Source organism: Topomyia yanbarensis, chromosome 3 (assembly GCF_030247195.1).
Source record: "Topomyia yanbarensis strain Yona2022 chromosome 3, ASM3024719v1, whole genome shotgun sequence".
Lineage (NCBI taxonomy): Eukaryota > Metazoa > Arthropoda > Insecta > Diptera > Culicidae > Topomyia > Topomyia yanbarensis.
This window is the reverse complement of record NC_080672.1, coordinates 174568469-174591506: the sequence shown is the minus strand read 5'-3', so window position 1 is coordinate 174591506 and position 23038 is coordinate 174568469. Positions and strand designations below refer to the sequence as shown.

General features: G+C 36.1%; 1 protein-coding gene across 3 annotated transcripts; it reads left to right on the top strand.

The window, feature by feature from the left end:
- The first annotated feature begins 5032 nt into the window (after nt 1–5032).
- Nucleotides 5033–22829, top strand: LOC131689079 (alpha-tocopherol transfer protein-like). 3 transcript variants are annotated; one of them, XM_058973874.1, is made up of 5 exons: nt 5033–5336; nt 13688–13844; nt 13903–14010; nt 14065–14423; nt 22534–22829. In XM_058973874.1, exons 1-5 carry the CDS (start codon nt 5213–5215, stop codon nt 22686–22688), a joined length of 903 nt encoding a protein of 300 aa, XP_058829857.1. In that variant the 5' UTR covers nt 5033–5212; the 3' UTR covers nt 22689–22829. The 3 variants fall into 3 exon arrangements, with proteins under 3 accessions (XP_058829857.1, XP_058829856.1, XP_058829855.1); XM_058973873.1 differs by lacking the exon at nt 22534–22829 and adding an exon at nt 14479–16596 and having other exon boundaries at nt 5035–5336; XM_058973872.1 differs by lacking the exons at nt 13688–13844; nt 13903–14010; nt 14065–14423 and adding exons at nt 21608–21764; nt 21961–22068; nt 22125–22483 and having other exon boundaries at nt 5037–5336.
- Nucleotides 22830–23038: the final 209 nt, after the last annotated feature.

Sequence of the window (23038 nt, the reverse complement as noted above, 5' to 3'; positions counted from 1 at the left end):
AATATATTTGTAGTTGGGACTGTGGCCGCTTTTGAAATTATGGCCCCACTGACATATGAACAAGCATATGGGGGATAGACCACTAACGAAAAGTTGTTCCCAAGCCTGAGGGGTAACCCACCAGCAAATGAGTGTTTGGGACTGTGAATAAAAGGTGGAGCTAGCGTACTGGGAAAATTGCCGGATCGATATTTTTTAAGGAAATTCCCTCATAGTGTTATGTCTGTTAGTCTGTGCTTATACCTTCAGTTGGACCAATCAAATAATGTCGCTCATACTAACTAGACAAAACGTTCCACGGCGACATAACCGAGAACTCTGATGATATGAAGAAACTGACTCTTCTGGCATCTAGCACTAAAAATTAAACATCAGACTCACTTTCCGCGCGCAATCAATCAAGAATACATGCGAATATGCGAATGGCCACAAGATTATAACATCAAATTTATGCACGCGAAGTTCCACACACGAGCGCAAGCGACAAACACGTTAACATACAAACGCTCGAGCCCTTCGCGATCCACGCCAACAGACAGATATGTACTCCTGGACTCGAACGCTTAAATTCACACCTTCTACACACACACACCACCACAGGACTCATAATTATACTTTACATACAATGTCACACGCAATAATTACAGGTTTTCGTCTAACAACCGGGGGAAGTGCATCTCAACCGCAGAACTTATCATTTCAATGATGGCCTTGGATATGTATTGCCTGTGTTCAAGGCACCATAGCTTCGTCCGTCAGGTCAAGGATGAATGGCATCCGCTAGCCACCAATCCTAGTTGCCCATAAAGGGAAAAAAATTAACTCAGTCGTACATCGGTACAGATCTTTCATTAGAGCCTAAGCCGCAATGACGAAAAAATGTGAAAGTAGGGTAACCAACCTAATTTGAACCCCTACATATTTTGGACCCTGTTAATGTATTTGCCTCCTACACTACCAAGTTTCTCTGCAATTGTTTGGTTTGATGCAGAAATTACATTCCTTGGGTTGTCTATTAAGTTTCAATATCATTAGTTCATCTTTAATTGTTTAGAATTAAACAGAATCCACAGTTTTCAAAAATATCACCGAAAACGTTTCATATTTCAACGATAGCCAAGAGGAACCGGTGGAAATGATACATTTTCAAATTGGATTTAAATGTAAAATTATAATATTTTTTATCGATTTAATTAGTTTGTCTGATTTGGTATTATGCATGTTACGTGTTTGAAAAGGTTTCTTCGTAATGTTTTTTCTAAAAAATCTTAACTAAATGGTGTCCACAATATGTCTTAAAAAATTGATGTCAATTTATTTTGGACACCCCTCGATTTTCTTTCTTGACAGCTATTTGTTTATCGAGTTAGAATAATCATAAAGTGAAAAATTTCGTAACGGTAGGTCGCCTGGTCAAATTATTTAAAAATGTTCAAACCAATGGATGTCGAAAATCAAACGATTGAGGAACATTTCATTGAAGACCATAATATGACCAAAGAGGAGGACTTCAGAAATCCATGTTGAAGAACATCTGTAGTTCGAATTTGTTGAATTCGACGAGCTATATGTTGACAAATCTAAGAGACATATCACAGCTAAATAATGATAATAAGAGTGTGCTTGCTGAATTCCTAGAATCGCCTGAAACACTCACACGAACAGGAACATCACGATTCAAGCGACATAGTCCTGCTGTTTTAACATTTCGCCGAATTCGTTTCGTCATTTGATCGTTTTGTTTGCACTTTTCTTTTTCCAATAGCAAAAATGGAGAGATTTGTAATAAATGGTAGTGTTTTGGCAGTGGTTTCGATCTTACCTCACAGACCGAAAGATAGCGGTTGTCATAGGAGATTGCCAGGGCCCTATATTCACTTCTACGTCAGGAATACCTCAAGGAAGCCACTTGGGACCGTTGAGGTTTCTGATATACTTCAATGATGTACATCTAATTCTGAAGACTTCAAGATTTTTCGCATAATTCGTACAATTGAAGATTGCAGATTTCTCCAACAGCAGCTTCAAGCCTTTGCTGACTGGTGTAACATGTAAACCCGAAGAAGTGCTCGGTAATATCATTTTCACGGAAAAAGGATTCGATCTATTTTAATTTTTTTTACTAGAAACAGAAATCGAACGCGGCAGTCACGTGAAGGACCTGGGAGTGATTCTGGATTCTCAACTTACGTTCAAACAACACGTCTCCTATGCAGTTGGTAAAGCGTCTCGAGCGCTAGGATGGATCTTCAGGATAGCCAAAAATTTTACAGATGTTTATTGTCTCAAATCGCTGTACTGCACTTTATCCCGATCAATTCTAGAATATTGCTCTGAAGTGTGGAGCCCAAACTACAATAACGGCGTTGAGAGAATTGAAAGCGTACAGGCTCGCTTTTTACGTTTCGCGCTCCGTAGATTGCCGTGGAGAGATCCTGTCCGATTACCTAGCTGTGAAAACCGGTGTCAGCTGATTCAACTGGAGCCCCTTTATGTTCGAAGAAATACAGCAAGAGCTTTGTTCATCGCCGACACTTTGCAAGGTCATATAGATGCCCCAGCTACATTGGAACAAATCAATATAAACGTCGCACCACGAGCATTACGCAACAACATTATGCTTCGACGCACTAATTATAGTGTGCATGGAGCCATCACTGGTCTACAGAGGATTTTCAACCAGGTTGCTTCAGCTTTTGATTTCAACGTGTCTAGACAAACTCTTAGTCAGCGATTTTCTAGACTTTTTAATCGATCTTTTAACCACATTTGACTTTTTACCGTTTTTGTGAATTATTGTATAACCGCTATTTTTGTATATGACTTGAATGTTAGTGATAAGTTTATTATTAAGACCAACACCATTGGGGCTTTGGTATGGCTGTTGGTGTATAAGACTAATAAAACAGAATAAAACAGAACACACACATGGTGTTTTTCATCGAAAAACACCGGGGCAGTGGATTGCACTGGTGTTGCATTTTCTAGCAGAAGAGCAGGCAACTAGACGTGTTTCAGTCCCATTAGTTAATTCATGTTGAAATATTTACATCAGTTTTTAATCTCCATTTACCACCACTGCACAGTGGTCGCAATGGTACCAAAACTTGCATTTAATTAATTGTGCTCTAGGAGTTAATTTTAGAGATTTGGTGCGTTGGGAATATTTTTTTGGGATGAAAACCCTTCTTTTGATCTATACTGAATTGTGATTAATCCACCTAAACGTGAGATAGAAATTTTTTTTCAACTAACATGGTGTCAATGACAATGTTGTAGAAAATTATACTACGAGAAAACTTTGCTAAACAGGCAAACTCTCGAAAATGGAATGGTGTTGAGATAAAGTGCGTTGTTGGTGCAAGGAACCCAAACATCATTTTTTAATTATAATTTTTTTCTGGGATTTTTTCAATTCTTTAAATTTTCTAAGAAGTTGTTGGGAAACTACAAATGATTTTCGAAGGTGTCAACATTTTTTTATTTGGAAAGTTAAAGAGTTATTGAATAAAATAATTTGAAAATACGCTTATTTTGAACGTCGATTGCTAGGAGATGTGGAAGACATTTCGATTTTATGAGAAGTAAGCTAGCAGAGGTATTTTGGCCACCCCACATATTTTGGCTCAGCCAACCTCTTTATTTATGTTTATTAAACGAATTTATATAAAATTTTGGTAATCTAGAAGTTGTTTTATCGAAAAACTCTTATTACAGTTATTGTATATCTAGATAATTTTTGCAGATACATATAACCGCTATATCTAAATGAAGGAAAAATTGAAGGAAGCAGCAATATTGCGAACTACTTTGAAAGTATATTGTAATTAAAATGCGACATGTTTTGATTAACAAATAATGTTACTGTAACTATAACTAATCGGTAAAAGTAATATTGCGTAAATTGTACAAAAAATACATCACAGATCATACAATAAGCTATGACCACAATATGCAGTCGTGATTCGCTGGTTGGAAATTTTTTAACTGGACCGCTTTTTAGTTGGACCTCCGCTAGTTGACTACTGTGCCTTCCACGAACAACGCGCTTTATCTCAACACCATTACATTTTGGAAAGTTTGTATGTTTAGTAGGTTTTCTTGTAGTAGAATTTTCTACAACTTTGTCATTGATATCATGAATCTATCTCAAAAGTTAGCAGAAATAAATTTTCTATCTCACTTTTAGTTGTATTACATTGAAAACCTGTTTTTATCAGTTTTTTGACCCGATTTTATCGACCAACCAGTATTATTTGGCTATGTCTAGGGATTAAAGAAGAATATTTTTAGAGCTTCGGTTTATTAAAGAGAAATTAACAAATATGTTTTGCCATTGTCCCTATTTTGTCAATCTAACATAAACAAAGGGGCTGATAAAAACGGGTCTTCGCTGTAATTACAATTCAGTATACATAAAAAAGGGGGCTTAGATTCCAAAAAAGTATTCCTAATCCTAACATATCAAATCACTAAAATCAACTCCTAGAGCACAATTAATTAAGGTTGGACAGAGAATGGGCAAAAATCGAAAACGAAAAAAGCAGTTTTTTTCACACCGTGTGTTAGATCTTCATAAAAATCAATCAGCTTATGTAGAATGTTGTTAAAGTACTGCTGGTTCATTTTTATGACGATCTAACACACGGTGTGGAAAAAACTGCTTGTTTCGTTTTCGATTTTTGCGCTTTCTCTGTTCAACCTTAAGCGCACGTTTTGGTACCATTGCGACCACTGTGCACTGTTTGTATGTAACGAGTTATTATATCCTCTTGCCTCCTACAACTATCTGATGTCTATTAGAGATAAGCATTATCAGTAGGTAATTTTGGAATTATAAGAAGTTATATAGATACACAGAGCAGACGCAAAGTTCATTTATAGCAAAATCAAATTACCCCCCTCCCCCCTTATAACCTATCTTGGGTCAATGCTATCAATCAGATGATGATGACGGTAATGATTAAGCAAGTATCACGTATCAGAATTCGCGCGTGGATGGAAGGGAGTCTAGAATTAACCGAGAACGGCTGAATGCGCCTCACAGCTCGCAGTGCTGAATAGGCTCGTGTCGAGAAAGGTTTTGCATTCTATACGAACAACTTAGTACTAGTGACTCGTTTTGATTCTAAACTACCCCCATTGCAAGAGCGTTTCAGTTGGTGTATCAGATCGGTACTAGTGGCACAAAGCAGCAACAAATTAGCCTAGCATGGGAAAACTACAGGTTGCGGATGTAGAAAATGAGTACAAGAAGTTCCCAGATTTGAAACGGGAGGATGTACAGAAGATTCGCGAATGGATGGAAAAGCAACCTCATCTGCCAAAAATTAGCGGTAAATAAGATGTATCTGTTAATGTCTGTGCATGGCTGTTCATAAGCAGTGGGCTGTACCTATAGAAACGATTAACTATCTTGTGTTACTGGTTGCTTTGATTGTAATATGGTTTGTCGAGCTTGCGGTGCGATTGTAATATTTACGAAAACGGGTTGAACAACTTAATGCATGTATAAAGTTGGCTACATTTCCATGAGCATTTACCAAGATGCATACAGTAATTAACGTTAAAACTTTGCAATCGTTTAAAGAAAATCAGAGCTATTTTAACAATAACTGAATTTCGTGGAATTCTAGAACATCTATTGTTTTTTTACAAATGTTGGAAATTTATTCACATACTTTACCGATTAGTATAAATGTGTTACATTTTCCCACGTGCGTTACATTAAAATACGTGCTATTAATAAATACTCACTATCAACCAACGTGCCTATTGCAATTAGCGAAACTAGAACTAAAGGTACTATTTTTCCTATACTATACTAATACAAATGTAAATATCATTCGATCATTGCATCGGAAATAAACCTCGCTACTATGTTCAAAGATAAAAATCGACTCAAAATGGAATATGCTTATCGTAGTTAAAGAAGACTCCCGCGATATGACAATTGTACTCGTCATTTGGCTGCACACAAATTCGAGCTGTGCTTTTTATGCGCATAGAGTGAATCACGATAATGAGTAGGAAATAGAGTTTAGCTCTGGGCTAGCAATATTCAGTATCTTGGCCCGACTCGGTTCCCATTTATTGCGTGATATTTCGCTAATTAGGCTCGTTAACTTGTTATTCAAAGTTAACGGGTTAGCGAATATATCTACTCGATCTGGCTGGCGGTGAAAAAAGTAATAGGTACATAGTCAGAAGGTGTTCAACGTTGTAGTTGGACGACCTTGCCGGGGTAATTTATTTCTGATGAAATATGATCAGAGTAATTTTAAACTTGAATGTGTTTGTTATTTATAAGCTGGAAACACTTTGTCACTTAGAATGTTATGTGCATCGTTTCGTAGCAGTGAGGTTACGCCGATATATGTACGTATATTAAATAGTCTGAGTTCAAAAAGTACAGTTTAGTCCCGGTGTTTTGAAGACTTCTATATTTTTTACAAATTATGATTGTCACTGGGCGGAAGAGGAACATCATACGGTTTCGTTTTACAGCTTGTGTAACATTAATTACCTAGCTACTAAAATGAACATCCAAGTCAACCTCTCATATACAGCTCGTTTTCTGGGAATCGTTACCTCCAAAAGATTTCTGTTGAATTTTACTTAAATAATTGGTATTGCAACTAGGCCGAGCAAAAGTATTTTTTGGTGATTTGCACAGTAAACTGGTATTTTCACGGAGATTTCAACAATTGGTTTTTACTTATTTTATTTTCACTTTTGTTTTTTCCGGTACATAAAAATTATTTGGTAACATACTGACTGATTGTTCGGCAAAAAAATATAATAACTGGATGCCGAAAGGTGCAATGAAGTGTAGATTATAGAATCAACCGAGAAAAATGTCACTGTTCTATTATACAGAGCCAGTTTTTCTTAACCTTCCGGAAGTCGCGCTAGTGCACGATGCTCTGAAAATCGTCTTACTGCAACAGCGGCTGCTCGTTCAGTGGGTCATTTGTGCGACTTTCGGAGGGTTAAGTGGGCACCCATTTGTTCGAGATGTTGCATTGATGTGCTTCGATTTTAATGAAAATTTCAGCCGATGTTTGTGCATATGCGGGATGGACCTCGGTCAAATATTAGATTCTTATTTTACGGGGAAGTAGGGGGGGGGGGTCCGAAGAAATAAGTTGAAATATTAAAATCTCTCTAAGGGCCGATTTCTTCACCCTCGATTAACGCTTAAGCCAGGTTTAAACGTCCTGGTGAAGCTGGTTTAAAAGTTAAGCGAGGGTGAAGAAATCGGCCCCAAACTCTGGTTTAAATTGATGAAATCTAATTCTATCTAGTTTTTCTTTAAGCATTCTGGAGGGGTGGAAAATAGGATATGCCTTTTTGATTTGTAATCGATGCATTGAAAAGCATTCATATTTTACCTTGAAAAAATAACAATATCAAAAATTTTATAGCTCTTTGAAGCAACCCAATTGAGGGCAAGTTTCTATGGATGAATTTAAGAGTAAGCTTAGGATAAGCTGGCGTAATCGTTCACCACGCTCAGGCGGACAGTTTGCACAGTGTACGAATATTTTGAAAGTACCTTTTATCTCCTTAGGTTCCTCTCCCACCTATTTTTCATTCAAAATTCTGTCATTTTCAGATTCCCTAGATGATTCGACTCCAATTTCATGTATTATAGTTACATATTTTGTCGAAAAAATTGGGGTTTATCACGATCAAAGGGTTGACACTATCCTTCATGAGGAGTAGGGGAGCCCGGTGCTAGTTGGCGGTTGGGGTAAGTTGGCGGAACCCCCTTTTCTGCGTTTCTATTAGACATAAAGCGCTGTCACTCGTTGTGTATCTCAAGTAATGTGAAACGCATTATCCAATGTGTTTTTATTGCGAAACATTATGTTTTGTAGAAGCTGTGGGCGATATTGTGTTTTTGAGCATACTTTGTAAATTTTTCTAATTTTAAACATTTTGTGTTATTTAAGGTGGTTTTCTATCTATTCTCCGAACGATTATATTTTTTTGATAGTACGTGAAAAGAGCTTTCAGCGTCCGTATAGATTTTATGAATAGGTATACCCAAAAGTAATTTTTTTAATCCTTTTTTATAAAATATGCGGTTGGGGTAACGCACACGGGGCAAGTTGGCGGTACTATTTGTAGTGCGAAAATAGTCACCATATATTTTTATTTCTGAAATTCACTCCACAGTAAGAGAAACTTTTTCTTGTGTCTCTCGTCAATGCAGGGGACAATTATTTCAGCTGATCGCCTGAAGAATTTCGAAAATTTGCTTTTGAATATGGAGTACGCGTCGAAATCAAAATGATGGGGTATTGAGACTGAAATATAATGTAAAGCGTCGAATACTGTACAGTTTTACTGAAATGACAATCGGCACATTTCATATGGACCACTTATGTAATTGTATTTTCATTGGATTGCTTATTTTCTGGCAGTCCGCCAACTTACCCCATACATACCGCTAACTTACCCCGATGCTGGGGTAAGTTGGCGGCTTTTCCGCGTCACATATTTTTGTCTCTAGAAATGAAGACAACGTATCAAACATTTTAATAAAATTCAGAGATGTTGCCAACAGTCTACCCTTTCATGCAACGTGTTCTATTTTACAAGATCTACCAAAATCAAAAGCGGTAAAAAATGAAAACTGAAAACACCGCCACCTAGCCCCGGTCTCCCCTAGTGTTTAGAGCTGGATCGTCGTAAAATATAGTCCTAGTAGTTTTGAACGTACCCATAGACCTGCTATGATTTTAGCGGGACGGAGGCAGCCGTACTGTCTCTTCACTCGCCGTTTCAGATCGGTGTCATCCTACCTTACTTAGGGAGTAGAACAGCGCGTCTGTTAGGCTAAAGTCCCCCAATGCGTGATCCGTGTCTCTGTGTATGTATGTAAGTATTTATGTATGTATGTATGTATGTATGTATGTATGTGTGTATGTTTCAAAAAATTCCACTCATTTTTCTCAGAGATTGCTGGACTGTTTTCAACAATATCATATTCAAACATATCCATACATGAAACACGTCCAAAGGATGCCATTGAATTAGATTTCTAAATTGCTGGGATTTGTAATTCTGACGCATTGGCGCCCAGTTATGCCCACCTCTTTGACGACCTTAGCCACATACGATGGAATCGGAAGCTCCGAGGTAGTAACAAAGTATATTTGGATCGGAGTGCGGTTACACATCAAATTCTCTAAAAGAAAGGTATTGAGATTGCTCTGAAAATAGATTCAGTTAGCCGAGTATGGTAAATGCCTGTGTGTGCATGAATGTGTGTTTTTGCCTTTCTCAATAGCTATTGCTCTGAAAATCAACTTTTTAACCGAGACCTGGAGGGCCGAGTGTCATATACTATACGATTCAATTAGCTGTGTACAGCATATGTCTGGTGTGTGATCAAAATCTCACTCACTTTTCTCAAAGATGGTTGAAATAAAAAGGTGACCATTTTTCCAAATGCGACATCGGTTTCTCGGAGATGGCTTGACCGATTTGACTGAACTTAATATCAAATAAAAGGAGTATTATTCCCGCCGATATCGCGATAAATGCAAAAAGCTAAATGTATTTCGCTAAACTGCATACTAAACTACTCGAATTTGTAGTTCTAGGTCAATGACGGCCAACCGAAGTTTCGTTGACCACATTGACCACCATAGACAGTTCCGGAAAAGTGGTCACCTATCAAAATTGACAAACTAACATCAGTGTATCGTGGACGGTTCGGCCGATTTTCACAAACTTAGTTCCAAATGAAAGGTATATTATCCCCATAGACGCACAGTGATCACCTTCCATACAAAAGTCGGACAAAACCTCAAAAGTGGCCCGAATTTGATGAAAACTGCACATTAGGGTAATTTTGTGACGCTGAATTCATATTTGATGTTTATTTTTTGTTTTTTATTTCCTCAAAATTTTGGCACTTAGGGTGGTTCGAAAATTCAACATTTACAAATATAAAGTGCACTATTTCCATAAAATTCATTTTCAAAAAATTAGGCGCGGTGAATTTTTTTGCAGAACACACATTTTTTCAATTGTTGATAATGATAAGACACATCTATAAATTATATTGCGAGCTCTGGGTAGTCAAAGGCTACCATGCGTCTCCTTCAGACGTATCATGAAAAATCACCTTTTTTCATACCTCGGGGCAGAAAGGGGCAAAACAAGACATTAATTTTCGGAAAGTGCACCAAATTTCAAGTATCGTGAACAACAAGCGATCTTTCCGAACCGTTTCAAAAAAAAGTACAGCCACTTTGAACATTATAACTTTAAACTATTGCTCGATTTATTATTTGTTTTTTATGTCTGAGCGAGAAGAAAGGCTTGTATCGACTAAATCGAATGGCAGTTATAAGTCCAGCGAATAACCTTTCATATGAAATCAGTTTGACCCCAATCGGAATCTTAACTAAAAAGATATGTGCATTTGAATAACTTAGGTTTGAAAATAGTTTTCCTCGGAATTTATCATCTATTTCACCTTTGAAGTCATGTAAAAAATCGAACTATCGTCCTTGAGTCTTAATATTTCGAAAAGACTCTATTCAACCTGTTAAGAAACAGAGAAAAATATTAGATCATGAAAAATCAAAAACAAAATTTTGAGGTTTTGTCCGGCTAGGCGACACTGTGAGACGTCTTTAAAATTTACGGTTACATACGACATTTCAAGCCATGAAATTTCAGAAATCGAATTCGTATTTTTGATGCCAAATATATTTAAAATGCTTGAAATGTCAACATTTTATGGCACCTCAAAAAAAATTTGACGTAGGACTACGTCTTTATTTCGATATGGGGGTGCACGGTGCAAATTCAACAAAAATTGTGTATAACGAAAAGGTCAGGTTTTAAACGCTTATATTTCAGCCATCTCACGATAAATTTTCGAAATTTTTGCACATATCGCTCAGGTTGTTAATATCATGGCATTAAAAAAATTAAAGAATGTATAACATGGTTAAAATAAAACGCATTTGCACACAGAAAGTAGCGCTTCCCAAGTCTGGCACGACAGATTTAGGTACCGCGCTACGCTTCTATGAATGACGTCATCATCGACTATTTAAGATTTGGTCGGACAAGCTCAGTTACCTGTTGAACTGCAGGCAGAGCACTTCGTTGCGTGCTTTCCCTAGTGCTTTGTTCACTCCAAGCACACATTTTATGTACAATCACGAACGAATTAATTAGTATAAAACACGTGCACAAAATCGAGATACATATGCAAACACTGTTAACATAGCGTCGTGGTGCTAGTTGTCTCTTCCGCTCCCTCCTTCGTCACTAGCATTGACTAATTTTGCTTGGTACGTATCTTCCATTCGTGAACGGACACAATGCACTCACACAGCTGTTTGATTCAGTCATTGTGCAACTCTACACCGTCATTGATTCCACGCCTATCTACTTTGATTCTATACTAATGCAAAATTCTACGTGAATCGATATATGAATAAAAACCACTGCATTCGTTAGGAAAGTTGCGATAATGACAAAATATTACTAGAAAGCCACACATGAAATGTGACTATATTACTCAAAATTTGAGTTTGCTTCTCCGGTCTGGATTTTTTACTTCACACAAACGAAAAGTTTTTTACATTTGTTCAAGGTTGATATTGTCCCATTAAGATTTAAAACAGTTCCAGCTATTAGTTCGGTTTTCGGCCAGTTTTCTGTCGTTTTTTAAGTCTTCTCAAATAATTTTAATCGGATTCGATCGCCTACTACAAGTAAAATGATCTGATAAACAAGAAGGTTTGGTCCAATATGTAATATTCAATGTTGATTGGTTATATTTAAACTGTACGAATGAAATATACTTTACTTATTATTAATCCAAATGCACTAAGAAATTAAATATTTCACACTAAGTAGTGTAGTCCTGCGTCCACAGCTCGTGCAACCCCATAGGGCTGTCCCTTTTTGGGACCAATTTCGCGGCGATCTCCGACGAAGAATTCCCTGGTGAGAGAAACCAATCCAACTAGCCAGGTCCCGAAGTTAGTTTGGTGACTCCAATGGAACAGGGCGTCCGGTTCGTTGGTGCTCCGACGATCCGCGATTGGTGGTGTTTCGTCGCGGTCTACTTGGTCTAGTCCCGACGGTGAATCTAGCTTACTATTTCCAATAGATTTACAGAATTTCCAATAGAATTACAGGGTGATGAGTACAATCACGCAACAAGGGGATTTGATGTCGGGTTCCTCGTTTAAGTACCATATCTTCCAATGTGTCAAATAGAAAACGGTGCATAAAGCGTAGTGGTTCAAAACAAAGGAACTTAATCTGATGGAGTTAAAAAGTCCATATTTGCCAATTGACATATTCTACAATGCTTATGTGCATAAAAGTGCCATCTGTTGGCGATATTCTTTTTTTAAAGAAAGTGATACTAGTAGGCTATAAAACTTTTAAACGAAAAGAGATAGTGCATGAGTGTCTTCGAGAGAGTTGTAGAGGAGAACATTTGCATAAATTCTGCTGAAAACTGCTTTTATCTGTCCTTTACAGTTATCAACTTGTGGGACGTAATCAATTTGTTGAAAAAGGAATTTCGCTAAAAGATGGCACTTTTTATACACATAAACATGGTAGAACATGTCAATTTGCAAATATGGATACTTTTAGCTGGATCCCTATAAGTTTCTCACAAGCATGTTTTGAACCACTGTAGAGCGGTTAGAAAGAGGTAAATCATAAAGCGGATACATTTTTATAATTTCCCCGACTGTCAAGGCCCGAAAAGATCTGAATGGCAGTTATCTTCCGGTAAAAAGTGCATCGAACTAAAAATGAAATCTGTAGAATAGACGCATAAGCTGCGGTTCAACAGAGTGGTGTTGGATTTAAAACGCAGCAATGTTCGTTCACTCAAACGTTGTGAAAAATTTGTTGAAACATGAAAGCATATTAATATTAAAACTTGCTCATTGCTCGGAAATAGTAAGGAAGTCATGATGCAATATATCTATGATACATATATATTTTATGAAAGAAATTGTGTTCTACCCATAATCAAATATTAGAGGAATTAATTAATCTTATGAGCAGGCCAATACTAAACATTCTATACTCCTTTTTCCGAAGCTATGCTTCTTAGCAGATATTTATGTTAATGCTGTAAATATTTTCATGAACGCAGTTTCTCACCATTTTACTTCTTATTAGATTTCTATTCTCATCTTATTCTGTTCTGTCATTTATTGATTTTCTGGTGCTCCTGTTCGGTAGTAGTTTCAGTGAATGGGTTATTCGGTGTGAGTTAAATGAGATCTTGTCAGTTCGCTTAAGGTACAATTGTGAAAACTTTAAAAAGTGCAACATATGATGGAGAAATTGACAAAGTTTCGACCGAAGTGGTTTTTTGGTGTATAACTAATCAGTTTATGGCTTGCTACCACAATGATTGATTTTGTGAGAATGGATAATGATATCAAGCTGTATCTTAATCTCTAAATGAATATCGCTCAATGCATTTAGAGATTAAAATTTTCAATTTCCAACATGGCTAACTTTTGTTTTCTTGATTGTATCTCAAGTGGGGTGGTTTTTGTTTGTTTTGATGTTCCATTGTTGTGTTATCGTTGAGTTGTAAGTATTATAGTTTTTGATGGAATTTACAGAGTTTCCTAATTTTTATTTGATTTTTCTATTCACCTCATAGATTTGGAAATAATACTTTTCCTGCATTCAAATTACCATCGAGTTGAATCAACCAAAGCTACGATCGATGCTTTTTACACATGCCGCACTCACGCACCGGAACTATTCTCCGATCGCGACATGATGTCCAATGAGCTGAAAAATATTATGAGTTTAATGTAAGTTTTTCCGTCTGTTCAGGTTTTGTTTGTTATTAATATTTTGTAAAACTTCCAGAGTAATTGTTCCACTGTCAATTCCGACCCAGGATAAATACACGGTGATCTATGGTAAAGTTATCAATAGTGATTCGACGCATTTCTCGTTTGAATCTGCTTTGAAATTGTGAGTTTAAATTATTTAATGATGTTCCAAATTGGTTAAGTGTTTAATTTTTAGTCTAACAATGATCGCAGATGTGGTTCAGCGAGAAAGTGGTGCAGTACACGGATACACCTTTGTACTAGACATGGAAGGTGTTACGATGGGACATGTTACTAAGTTGTCGATTAGTACTGTCAAGAAATTTCTACACTTCCTGCAAGAGGCGATGCCAGTGCGCTTGAAAGGGCTTCACTTGACAAACGTTGTTCCATTCATTGATAAGATTCTTATGTTAATCAAACCTTTTATGAAAAAAGAACTGCTAGATATATTGCATCTGCACAGCACCGCAGAAAGCTTGTATCCTTTCGTTCAGAAAGAATGTCTCACTAATGAGCTTGGTGGCAAAGCTGGTTCACTGATGGAGCTTCGAGGTAATTATTTCTACATTGCCAAATAACCAACATTTTAATCGATCTACATTTCCAGATAAATTCAATCAACACATGATCGATAGTCGTGACTTTTTGTTGGATGATGAGAAAAAGAAGGCGGTGGAGGACAAAAGACCTGGTAAACCGAAAGATTCGGGCTCCACCTTTGGATTAGAAGGAAACTTTAAAAAATTAGACATTGACTGAGGAAATTTTCTTCGTACTAAGATTCTCAGCATACAAAACACAGGGATCTACTATATTATTGGTAGCACGTGTTGTGATCGAATTCAATTGCCAAATAGACAGATATTTCTAGATGAATAAGGTTTGTAATTGAAAAATAATAGCTATCCAAATATATTGCAGCAACCTGAACTCAAAATAACTGAGTAAATGTTGAATTTGAACTGTGCGTTGATAATGACATTGCCGATTCTTTAAAAGCACAAAATATGTTCGAGACATGTAGTGATTGACTTATGTTGCTGTCTCATCTGATATAATTGACCATTTAAAATCACATGTGCACTCTACGGATCACGTTCAGAAACATCATCAATAGACACATTGACGCGTTCTCAAACTAATTACAGCATACAGAATGAATTAGACGTCAGCTGGCTTGAATGAATTAACCAAAACCTGATGACCTCCGTAAACCACAATCAACGAACTCTTCGCATTGTTTTATCGTTCTTATAGAAGAAAGTAATAGAAATCACTCAAATACTGAGAGTAGATTTTAGTTTTCTAACCGCGTTCGCCGTTGATGTAAACTGAAATAATTTCTATTTTGAAGCGACATTTTTTTCTTATATTTTTGAGGATATTGTTATATTAGGAGTTTGAGACTATTTGGTTTGAAAAAGTTAATATGGACTGCTAAGTGTTTAGCTTTCATCTAACGGTAATTGGTGTGTCTTTTAGTATTTTGAGATCTAGAGTTAATTTACCTACCGACTGTGTGCAAATTACTCATAGGTTATCAAAAATGCGGAAGCAGTTTATTGCGATGGATTCTGATCGGATTTGGAAGATCGGAGAAGCAGTTTACTATGTGTTGTAGTACCAATGAATTGAAAAAGTGAAATTTTCTTGATTACATAAATGCATTCGATCACTGTGAATGAGCATGTTGGAAATATCACGATCTTGAAAACGTATTTAGTGAAAATGGCAAAACAGCACATTCAGATCATTTTATTAATAATGCACTTCAGATTATCATCAACGAGAACAACTGAACCATAAACTGCGATCTCACGGTATTGTATCATCTATGGATGAGTACGTTTAAGCTTTTTAAGCGAATATCGACAGTGACGTCAACAAGATATTGATCAAACTGCTTAGATACACAACCACCGTTAAGTGACAGGAAGCACGCATTTGGATGAATTTTTTTTCAAGTTTTAACTATATTATGCCTCGAATCCTCATCTCGAAGGTGAACGTGAACTACAAAGGAACTCAGTAAAGCTTCGGCATTTAAATTAAAAATGATAGAATTAGTACTATAAGATATTTACACTTTATTTTTGTTACGTTATTCTACAGTTTAGTTTTGCATGCATTAATTGAATTTGATAATGACCGCTTTCAATTATACCACTGCTACACATCCACGCGATCACTTTGAAATATTGTGAAAAATTGAAAATTTGTCGTCCCCGAGCAATTTTTTTCATATTTCTAAATGGCTCGATGTTAGAAACAAATTAAAGGGTTGTGTGCAGTACACGACCATGGTGACATTAAAAATGTAGCTTTCTTCAAGACTGTGCAATTCCTGAATGAATTTGTATCGATCAAAATTTGGCGTTAAATCCTCCTGGAAGTAATGATGGAGATTTTGCTCTTCAACAAAGTTTTCTCGAGTGGCTATTGCAAACCACTTTGTTGAAGACATGCTTGCTCCATGTGTTCAGAGCATTGTAATATTTTAGGTTATTTGTGAAAGCAAATCTTGAATATGAGTTATTACGAAATTTCTGTTTATGATAAATTTGCTGTTTACAAACAGTAAAATTCACATTTGAAGCTGTGAAGCTTACTATAAAAAGTTATTTTGCAAAAAGTGGATTTAAGAGCATTTAATAAAAATCGCTTTATGGCCCGATATGCTCCCTACATGTAGTATTTATACCTTCAACAAAGTTGTTTTAAATGACGTTTGTTTTCAGAATTCTTCCGGAAGTCGTGCAAATGGCTCTGTACGAGAAGCCTGTCCTAAGACGATATCGCTAGATTTTCGGAGCAGCGTGCACCCTGTGCACTAGCGCAAGTGAGGGAAGGTTATCGAAGGGCTTCACAAAAAATAAAAATTGTTCCAGTAATGATGACGATTTTCCCATAAAAACTGGTATTTTATTTGTTCGTTGGCATTAGGATTAGTAATAAAGGATCAAATCCAAATTTCATTGTCCAATACTAGCTATTGAGAGTATAGATAATACTGGGAAGATTCAGATCGATTGGGTCAACGGTATTCGAAATATGTTGATCACTGTGAGGTCACTTTAAAAAAATCGAAGTATGCACTCATGCACTTCAGAGGTAGCGTGTTATTAAGAGCTGCAATTTCAATTCTTAGTTCACAGTCTCGTTGAAAATTTGAGAGTATGTACTTCAAATGTATGCAATTTCCTTCGATTTTTTTGGCCCAACATAAAATATATAGCCCCTTTGAAAAATTTAGATTTCCCTACTTAATGCAATGATTGAAGATTTTAGATATTTTATTAACAAATAATTTGTGATTTGTTCGTTTGTTTTATAGGGGATTTGGTTTGGCCTTCGATTTGATTAACCCATTCATGCCCATGTTGTTTGTGGACAACAACGTTTTTAAACAGTTATAACTTTTGTTTGAGGCAAGATTACTTCACAAAAACAAGTAAGGCTAATAAATGTGACTATTGCCTTTCATTTGAGTATTAACAGTTGTAAGGATCAGCTCTAGAACTGAAGTTATTGCAATTAGTCTGATTGGATTCCGATGTAGCAGTGCTGCCAGGGACAGTTTATGTTTATGACGGAAAATAAATTTTTCATATATCTTCGTTATGTTGCAATATTTTTGAAAACTGATAAAACATATCAATTAAGACTGTCTTTGGGTACGTTTTCCACACAATTGGACTATTATAAATATTCTAGAAAAATTGCATTGAACATCGGAAGGTAAAAGTTGGATAGCTTCTAGCACTGCAAGGGAAGCACCTATCTTTATAGAAAAAAGGCTTTTCCTGTTTCTTGATCCCACCGTTTTCAAGAAAAAATAGTTTTGAAACCCTACATGCACTAGAAAAAAGTTGGGCATGAAAGGGTTAAAATTAAAATTAATAGAATAAATTAAATTGTGACAAATTAGTAATTTGGATGAAATGAATACAATGAATAACTGAAAAAATTAATCCGATTTTTAGAATTAAGAATCTGAATGAATTGTATGAACTGAAAAAAAATGAATTAAATGCATAAAATGAAAACAGTGAATGAATAAAATTAAATGAATGATGTGAATAATGGCTTATTACATAGTGTACTTCCTAGTATTTCCATTCATTTTTTTCCACCTTCTTTGCTTAACGGCGTCGTTTAAGATTAAGATTGTTTCTACTGTATTTTTGGTTACAGACTTCTGAAAATAATTGGAAATAATGAACTTAGATAAGGCCACATGTACTTTCAAACCCCTTAAACAGAGAGCGATAGAGAGAGAGAGAGGAGAGAGAGAGAGAGAGAGAGAGAGAGAGAGCGATTCATGATTGAGAGAGAGAATGCGATTCGTGAATAAGACAGGTAGGTATTTCAAAGTATTCATTTGCATTGAAGTAAATCGAAGTTAGTGCGAATTGTCTAGGTTATGTTGGCGATTACATTATTGTCGATAGTTCAAAAGCATTGTAGTCAGTCGATTACAATGGAGTCTCTTTTGAGTCACCCTTATACAATGTGAGGTGATTCGTTGGGAATACCCGTTCCTGGCATGGTTTATTCTGGGATGGGACTTGCCGATAAATGTTTTCTTTTTCCTTTTTTCTGTTCATTCTATCGTTCGTCTGACATATTCTCTCTTCCCGATCAGAATGAAATAACAAGTTTATAACAGAATGCAATTTTCGTAACAAATTGTGTTATAAATTAGGTCTCGTTAGTAATTAAAATAACAGAAAATTATAACAAGTGACAACGCAAGATATGTTTTTGAAATATTTTTGTTATGTGTTTCTGATCGGGTTTATGCCTCACATAGTTTAAATGGACTGGCTGCATTTGACAGTACCCCCTGGCTGCATTTGACGTTCGATTTATTGCTATTTGCATGTCACGTTTCAGGTTTTAATGAGTCGTATGCATACAAAACAATACCATAAATATAATATGTTTATTCAAACTGATCATGAAAGAGGTAGTTTGGAAGTTTTCAGTACAAATCAGTGTCATAATGTGTATGGCAAAAATGTAGTCAGATCAACGATCTGTCTAATTCATAAACTTTGATTGTAATCCTCGCTAAGCGACTCGCTAATTAACTTGTAGAATACGGAGAGCTCAAACGAAACGTGTACTGAATTATCCACCGCCTCTCTAATTATGACTACAGAATGGAATTTTTTTTTTCAAAAATCGTATCGTCGAACATCTATATTACCTAGTTAAGTCAAATATGTTTCTGAGATACCCAAGGATATCCTTAATTATAGTGTGAATAAACTCAGTATGTAATTTAAATAAATTGAAGTTGGTTTGATTTTTGATTTTTGGTCACAAGCCCCCCCCCCCCCTCCATAGTGCAGTGTTTCGAAGGGATATCTCTGCATCTTAGTTAAAGTTTTCTCATTATACCAATATTTTGCAGGACTACAAATATTTTCTTTGCCAAGTAGGATGTAATATTAGATTTGTTTCCGCGAGTAGCTCTGCTCTACAATAAAATGAAAAAAAAAACTATTTTTAGAAACACAGCTAACAAAAAAAATTGTCTTCCCAAACCTTTGACAAATTATAAAAATACCAGATAATAGTAGAAGTCTCATGACACAACTTAGAAATGGGTAGAGAAATAGCCAGATAAATATGAGCCATGGCAGTTGCCACGAACGCGAGAAAAGAAAGAGAGAGAGAGAGAGAGAGAGAGAGAGAGAGAGAGAGAGAGAGAGAGAGAGAGAGAGAGAGAGAGAGAGAGAGAGTTACATGACATATGGTTTACATACACACAAACACACACATATACTTTGTCGAGCTGAGTCGATTGGTAGATGAGACTCGGCCCTACGGGCCTCGAGAGAATTTTTCAAAATTTGAGCGAATCCTATACCTTTCATTGGTAAGAAATGTAAAAATGTCTCGTCACACTGTTAGGTGGATGTGCATCGTTTTTATACTGAGTTTATATAGGACTGGAACCGTCGTCGGATGCTTCGGCTTGTCTCTTGTCAATCGGGTAATGGCACCATCGCGATTGCATTTTATACTTCAGATATTATTTGTATTAAGCTTTAAATTGGTACTCAGGTTCTATGTTTAAATAAGGGGCCATACACTAATTACGTAAGGGCATAGGGGGGGGGGAGTTTCAAAATATTTTACAAATTCTTATCTTAGGGGGAGGGAGGGTTTGTTCTTTCTTACGTAATATCATAAAAAGTATGAAAATAAAATCAATAAGAAAAATATTCTTTATATAAGAATTATTTATTATTTGTGCCGTTCATTTTCTATATCAAACAAAATTAGCACATATTGTACATCCAGGATATGATTGTTAAATTAATTATGTAATTTTGTTTATTGTTTCCATCGTCAGGAGCGTCTTAACCCTTCCATGTCCAACTTTTTTCTAGTGCATGTAGGGTTTTTTCCTTGAATACGGTGGGGTCAAGAAACACGAAAAGCCTATTTTCATAAAGATAGGTGCTTCCATGGCAGTGCTAGAAGCTGGTCAATTTTTACCTTCCGATGCTTAATACAATTCTCCTAGAATAATTACAATAGTCCAATTACGTGGAAAACGTAGCCAACTACAGTCTAAATTGCTAAGTTCTATCAGTTTTCAATAATATTGCACCATAACGAAGATATATGAACAAATCATTTTCATTTTTTAATTGCAATAACTTCAGTTCTAGAACTGATTCTTGTAACTGTTAATACTCAAATTAAAGGCAATAATCACATTAATGAGCCTTATTTGTATTTGTGAGCAAATCTCGCCTCAATCAAAAGTTATAGCTGTTTAAAAACGGTGTTGTCCACAAACAACATGGGCATGAATGGGTTAATTGTCGATGGTGTTAGAGCAGTTACATCAATTTCTTGACGCTTGGTGGCACATTGTTCTGTTCGGGAACTGGGGTCACAGTATGCCTTACAAGTTAAGAAGTGCTGACACTCTTCATGTTGATGGTCCAATATCCTTCTATTCATACTTTTTGTTCAAACCGCAAGGTATGTTCTGTCATGCGATGGTGACAGATCTTGTGGGCCAAATATTTCCAGAGTGTGAACTGTATTTTACTTCAAGAAAATTCGAAGATGTCGGAGCTATACGTACGATAATCGTCACAGTTGGAGCTCAGAACAAATTCATGTCAGAACAGGTTATAAATTCTTATGAGCTCTGCATCACAAGAAAATAGATTCAAAGGAAGTGGAATATAGCGAAGCAGATTATATGGACCAGATTGGCTTTAATAAATATCACCCAATAGTTGTTCTACTAGGATGCAAATAAAATTATTACAGATGAATGCAGTTAAATTTTGTCATGGATTTTCTTGAAATAATTCTATAAGTATCGTTTTCGCTATCTTATTTAATGAATTAACAATATGATTTTTTAATTACGAAAATCATGATAAGATCTTATGTAGGGGGAGGGGGAGTTCGTCAAAATCTTTCGAATGCTTATCTGGGGGGGGGGGGGAGGTTGGAATGTTCTAAAAATGCCTTACGTAATTAGTGTACGGTCCCTGAATATAACTGCCTCTGTGAACTTAAAAATACAAAAGTTAACAAACAGGTTCAAAAAGGGAGCTTTTCAATAATTTTAATCCGTTATATGAATAATCAAACTAGATCCCATTTCGTTGTGCGCATATTCGGGTCATATTTTCAGTGATTATAAATACATTTGCCGCCCCATTTCAACCCTTACCTCTTTTCTTTCTTTTCAGAGTTGGAGACTGTACTTTTCCTGCACTCCAATTATTTTAAGATGGAAGCTACGAAACAAACCATTGAGAACTATTACACGTGCAGAACTCATATTCCAATGTTTTTTGCAAACCGTGATATGCTGAGTGCGGGAACGAAGAAAGCAATGAATACTATGTAATATTAATAGATCTATCCGTGCACTTTTTGATTGCATCTTCACCGATCATAGAAGTCTCCAAGTATTTCGCACTTCCGAGTAGAAATTCACTATTAACCCCACTATTCAAATTTGCACGATGCCGACACAGATCTTTCAAATACATTTTATTTAGATATTGCCTATATATTAAATACCGGTTTACACTTTCAGATATGGCTTAGCATTTCCCCAGCAAACCCACGAGGGATGCGTTGTGTTTTATGGCGCCTTGAAAGATTTTGATCCAACGAATTTTGACATGGCCGAAATTTTTAAGCTGTTAGATTTGTATAATTAGAAGAAAAAATTAAATCTGATAGTTATTCTTTTGACAGCATTATTTATGTGACCGATTTGCATTTTTTGGAGAAAGGACCTGCCGCTGGGTATCGAATCGTAATTGACATGAAAGGAGTACTATTCGGGCATGTGGCACGGCTGGGAGTTTTGCCGATCAAGCATTTCCTGTATTATCTGCAGGATGCGATGCCGATACGGTTGAAGGGTCTCCATTTCACCAATATTGTCCCATTTATGGACACTATACTTGCACTGTTGAAACCGTTTATGAAGAAGGAATTGCTTGATATATTGTATTTACACACTTCCAATGAACAAATGCTTCAATACATTGGGAAAGATTGTCTGCCGAAGGATTGTGGTGGCGAGTGTGAAAGTAGTGATATATTGACAGGTATGATTCGTCGTGTAGTAACTGAAAAGGTATTAAACTGTCTATTGCAGGCAGGTATTACCAACGTCTCATGGAAGTTAAAGATTACTTTCTGGATGAGGAGAAAACTCGTCGCGTAGACGAAGGCAAACGTCCTGGTAAACCAAAAACTGCTGGTGAAATATTTGGTGTTGAAGGCAACTTCCGGAAACTGGATATTGATTAGGTTAGCTGTAAACCGATACATGATTGCTAAATGTACATTTATTTATTTATTTATATATTAGTTGTATGAGGTTTGTTGTTTAGTGTAATTGAAAATTAATAAAAATAAATAAATAAAATGTATGCAATATGATAAGCGAAAGTCACGTCTATTTTTGGTTGTATAATGGCCTGTAATATCAAATGATATATGTATATCGAGCTATACTGCTAGTTATAAGCTATAAAAATATTCCACTTAAAACAATTGAAATTTCAAACATCTTATTTAAAGAAACATAAAATGCAAAACAAATACGATTTTAATCCACCTAACAGTGTGATGAGACATTTCTTTAAATTCTTCTCTTC